This window comes from Puntigrus tetrazona, chromosome 4 (genome assembly GCF_018831695.1).
Source record: "Puntigrus tetrazona isolate hp1 chromosome 4, ASM1883169v1, whole genome shotgun sequence".
Taxonomy (NCBI): Eukaryota; Metazoa; Chordata; class Actinopteri; order Cypriniformes; family Cyprinidae; genus Puntigrus; species Puntigrus tetrazona.
The window spans coordinates 21,163,114-21,168,648 of record NC_056702.1 but is presented as its reverse complement, the minus strand read 5'-3'; the positions used below and the strand labels follow the sequence as shown (position 1 = coordinate 21,168,648).

The window sequence follows — 5,535 nt, the reverse complement described above, 5'->3', positions numbered from 1 at the left end:
ATGGAGGTGTATAAGTGTATACCGTACAAGCAGCTTCATGTTCTGGAAGAAGACACTATGAATGCTGAGAGGTATATAAAGGTTTTAGAGCAACATATGCTCCCCTCCGGATGACGTCTGTTTCAGGAAGGTTGTGTATTTTAGGAAGACAATACTAAACCACACACAGCAGATATTACTACAGCATGACTTCACAGAAGAAGAGTCCAGAACTGAGCTGATCTGCTGCAGTCCAGAACTTTCATATAGAGAACATTTGGCCCATCTTTAGACAAATAAAAATATGTCAAAGACGACCACAAACTCTTCAGCAGCTGGAAACCTATATGAGTCAAGAGAAGGACCAAATTCTAACACCAGAACTTCAGGAACTGATAACCTTGAAGCCCAGAGGTCTTTGAAGCGGCTGCGCTCCAGGACCCCAGTGCTGCACCACGGTAAACATCCACGTCACAACTATACTGAGCCCGAAAAGTGGCATCAAATTTGAAGTTTAATTTCTGTACATTCTCTGTTTTAATTTCAATATTTTTTGTTATCTATGTTCCATTGTGAATAAAAGTTGGGCTTGCAAGTTTAGAAATCTGAATTTTATTAGTTTTATAGAGAATGTCACTGTGATCTTTCCTGACATAGCTGTAATAATTACTAAGATGGCACATTCAGATGGGAATAAAATCACTGAGCTCTAGTAATACTTTATTGCACCTCTCCATGTAAAACTAGTCCTGTCTAAATAGGACTCAACACATGAGGTTTGATACGAATGTGTTCATTGATCTGATCTCAACTCAATCATCTTTCTTCAGAGGAAATGTTCAGGTGATTGTTGTAACACTATCTTCCTCCGTGTGGCATGAAGTTGGGAAACTCTCTCCAGAATGAGTCTGCATATGACGCTTGAGGTTTGTGTGATGCGTGAAGCTGGTGTCACACTGAGGACACTTGTAAGGCTTCTCTCCAGTGTGAACTCTCATGTGAGTCTTAAAGTTTCCTTTAGCCGTGAAGCTCTTTCCACACTGAGGACAGGTGAAGGGCTTCTCTCCGGAGTGAGTTCTCATGTGATCCTCGAAGTGTCCTTTGTGTGAGAAACTCTTCCCACACTGCTGACATATAAAACAGTTCTCTCCCGAGTGACTCTTCATGTGAAGATCAAGGTGTCCTTTACACCTGAAACTCTTTTCACACAGATCACAAACAAACGGCTTCTCTCCCGTGTGAATTGTCATGTGATCATTGAGGTACTTCTTCTGTTTAAAACTCTTTCCACACTGAGAGCAGATGAACGTTTTCTCTCCGCTGTGAATTCCTGTGTGAAATGTAAGATTTTCCTTTCTTTTGTAGCTCTTCCCACACAGTTCACAAGTGTAAGGTCTCTCTCCAGTGTGGAGTTTGGGTTTTAGTCGATGAGTAAGAACTAGATTCTTCTCCAGTCATGAAATCATTATGTTTGTCAAACTGATTTTTCTCTTCTATTACTTTGGATTCTTGTCTATCCTCTTTCAGCGTCATCAGGTCTGGAGTGAAAAGAAACATAAAACAAGACAACACCAGTTTAAAAGCACCAAGACGTGAAAGCTTTTAGACAGTAAAACGTCACATTTAACCACTAGATTATACATCCACTAAACAAATAAAGCACCTCTTAAAATAAATCAAACATAAATCAGGATCAGGCAGTTTATTTAATTTCAATAATTTGATATAAACCTTGACGTAAACTACCGCCAAAGATTTATGGGAGCAAGCAAATATTTGTGTTAATCTGTAGCTGGGGAGTTAACTATTAGCTTTGTCAACTATATGTTCAAGTTACATTTGGGCATTTACCAGAGTCTACCAAAAAATCACTAATTAAGACAACAGAACCAATCAAAACCAACAAAAGAGCAATAATATGCAGTAATAGTGACTAACGTGAGTCTATTGCATAAGTATTAAAACCCTTATCTGACGTTACCCTATGGCAAATTAATCTGAATGGATATGATTTGGAAACGCTCACACATCTTAATAAAAAGTCTAAAAGCTAAAAGAAAAAAAAGCTGTAGAGCTCAGAAACAGCATCAATCTGGTGAAGATCTGGCCTTTTGGCCAAACTGAGCAATCGCTGGACTTGGGTTGGAGTGGTGCCTAAGAAGCCGATGGTCGCTCTAGCTGAGCTCCATCATCATATGTAGAGATAGAGAAACATACACAAACATTTGCAAAGGAGCACCTAAAGTGCCCTCAGACTCTGAGAAACAATGTTCTGTGGACGGATCAACCTCGATTTCAAGCCTCTTGTTAGAAAGGAGACCTGCAGAGTTGTCTTCTTAAACGTTCCTCAGATCTCTACTAACAGGCACTCGACACATCAGTAGCAGGGTTACATGCTGACTTCTCCCAGCAATCGTCTCTGACGTGAACAACAGTGTGATGACGCACAAGACTCCAGGATCATCATCCCTTTGGTTTCCCACATTCCTCAGAAGAGCTTTTATGTTCAACAGAAACACTTGTAAATGACAACTTTTAGTTTTTTCGAAGAAATAAATAAATAGCTTTTAAGTTAATAAAATGAGACACAAAGAGAAAAATAACGCACTACTTTTGGCACCTCTACTTACCCTCATGTTGTTCCAAACAAATAAGGGGTATGAATACTTTCGCTAGACACCGTCCTCAGCATAGCTTTGGTGTTTTGGACAGAAGCTCAATCACAGAAATTAATTTTCTCACAGGTTTGATGGTCTTGTGTGTGTGTGTGTGTGTGGCGTGAGCACACACATTTGTATAATATTATGTGATGCTTGGAAATGAACATTTTTATATGTATGTCTTTTTATATGACGCTAAAGCAGAATGTGGCTAACCTGATAGCTTGGTGATTATAGTTCACATTTATATCCATGTGCGTGAACCAAAAAATTACACACAAACAGCAGATTCACCGTTTCTGATGTTAGCAAATAAACATTTTCAGAAGAGGAGATCTTTGTGATTGGTTAGCTGTCCTGTCAATCAAATACTGGAACATTACTTCATTGTGCGCACACTTCCGTTAAACTCTACCTCAGAAAATAATATCCAACTCTTCCAGAAAGAGTTAAACCAACCTGTTTCTTCCATCTTCACGTCTCCTCGCTCCTCTTTAAGAAACGATATCTCCGCTCGTTTCTCCTCAAGATCTTCTGGTTCATCTTCGATCTTCACGTCTTCTCTCTCCTCCTTGATAAAGGCCATCTTTATAACGGCGCCTCGGTCTCTTCAGCGAGGGTTTGAGATGAGAATAAATATCTGATCTTGATATGAGGACTCCTTCACTTGAAGGGATCCTGTCTTTTATCCCGTGTACGGCCCAGACCGACGAATCCTTGAGAGCTCCATTCGTTCTGAGGCTTTCTCTAGTTCTGTGTACAATTATAAAGTGACACAAAGGTAAGTGCATTATTGTTTTTTAACTGTGAAATTAAATTGAATCATATTGGGCACTTTTTCATTGAAAGGGGATTTTTCAGACGCTGTAAACGTCTCAAGTTTTAGTTTTGAGGTATTCCTCGGCTGATTCTCTTCAGTCTAGTCTATTTTCTCCGTCCACTGGACTCCAATCATCTAAACGCTGGGCTTTCATCACAATACTGCAAGAACTGAAAATAATCTTAAACTTTTCCTTGTTCTTTATTGAACTGCATAAAAGAAACATGTACATTAAAAATAGATTTCACGTTTGTGATCATGAAAAAACACACTCATAATAGAACATGATTTACTATATGAAGTGGTATATATATATATTTTCTCCCTCCATGTCTTTAGGTTTTAATAACTTGTTCTTTTAAAGTGATGTCTATCATTAATGACCAGTGTTTATGAACTGCTGCACTGGACAGAAATATCATTAACATTAATTTATCAGCAGTTTATGATGAACTGACTACTATATACACTCGATATAATACATAGGATATCACTAGATAAACATGTATTTCTTCATCAGCGATCAAACAGTGTTTATGTGGAGATACATCACTTTATTTAGTCTTCTGACTGAGATCTGAACATTAAAACAGCTACGATGTTCATTTCGGTTTTTATTTCGATTGCAGCGCTACATTAAAACACACTCGTGTCGTCTGTAAAAACTTGAGAATTAAAAACAAACCTTTCTTCAGCAGAAAGCCGCTAGAAGCGAACCACAACCGAAAGCAGCGGAAGCGCTAAAGCTCGCGCTTCCGGTCTGAGCGGAAGTCAGCCTTCAACGTGTTTTATATTAAACAGCACGTTCATTTAAAACTGCGTATAAATTACCATGATAAAGAAATGTTAAGAAACGTTTTTTAGATTATTATATAAATATTATATAATTAGTTTTTACCTAAACCTTTCATTGTAATTATGATTATCGTCCTTATATTTATATAACGTGCGTGTGTGTGTGTGTGTGTGTGTGTGAAATCTGGGACTTAGCTACAGGATAGATATATAAAGAGATAGATATTAATAGATAAACTAACTATAAACTACAGCATTTAAAATCATATCAAAATGAAGAAGTAAAGTCAAGGTGGGAGAAATAAGAGGGACCAAACTCTCTCTCCTCCTGTGTTTATCACGACAGACACATCCTTAAAGAGACACTCCTCCCCAAAATAAACATCACCTCCACGTCTTCAAAGCCGTACAGCATTCAGAACACGATTACAGATATTGCTTTGTGTGTGTGTCAAAACACGGATTTAAAGCAGGGCCGTGATTTCCCCAGAAAACACTGAATAAACTCTGTTTTATAGACTGTATGATCATGAACAGACAACACATCTTCAATTAAACCCCTGTCCGGACGATCTCAGCCGAGTGACCCCGCCATCTCTGTGTCTCTGGAGGCGAGCGCAGGAAACTCCCGGCGTATCCTCAGCAGCACGCAGGACGGGACACACACCCCGAGCGTCCGGCCCGCGGGGCCCCAGCACCAGCTCACCAGGCTCCTGAGGGCCAACAGTCTGCGGCGCCTGACGGGACACACGGCACTCTGTGATCCCTAACGAGGGCACACCCTGCAGACGAGTCTACAAGAAGATGAAGATGACCCTACCGGTGTCTTCCTCGGAGTCTCAGGGGCCCATAGTCAGCTTTGTAAAGGTTAAGAGCATTCTGCAGGGAATACACATTCAGACAGACCGGCTCGAAGCCCGGGTGAAGGGTCACGCAGGAAAGAGCCTCGGAAACCTGCTTCATCCTCCTCACAACCTGAACAGACAACACTCACAACATTACTAACATCTTCATCAACTAACCTCCAGACCAGTACTCTCTGATTTACAGTGACACCGCTCTGATGTCACACTCCTACCAGCCAATCAGATTTGAGGACCAGAAAGAAGGGTCTCACACACACACACACACACTCACTCTCTCTCTCACACACTCTCACACACACTCACTCTCTCTCACACACACTCTCACACACACACACACACTCTCTCTCTATCTCACACACACACACACACACACACACACACACACACTCTCTCTCTCTCTCTCTCTCACACACAC

At 40.4% G+C, this 5,535-nt stretch overlaps 2 protein-coding genes and 1 long non-coding RNA gene across 3 annotated transcripts in view; 1 reads left to right on the top strand and 2 right to left on the bottom strand.

Moving 5' to 3' along the window:
• Nucleotides 1-5,535, top strand: part of LOC122342952 (NACHT, LRR and PYD domains-containing protein 3-like) — a 924,523-nt gene that overhangs the window by 324,253 nt on the left and 594,735 nt on the right. The gene's annotated exons all lie outside the window — the stretch shown is intronic.
• Nucleotides 688-1,400, bottom strand: LOC122342285 (gastrula zinc finger protein XlCGF7.1-like; the record flags this gene model as incomplete). Its single annotated transcript, XM_043236082.1, has 1 exon — nt 688-1,400. A coding segment is annotated over one exon (582 nt), but the record flags the coding sequence as incomplete, so codon positions are not given.
• LOC122343163 lies at nt 1,407-4,893 on the bottom strand. Its single transcript, XR_006250681.1, has 3 exons — nt 4,145-4,893; nt 3,099-3,392; nt 1,407-1,517 (listed from the first exon to the last, which is right to left on the bottom strand). It is a non-coding gene; the product is annotated as an uncharacterized LOC122343163 (long non-coding RNA).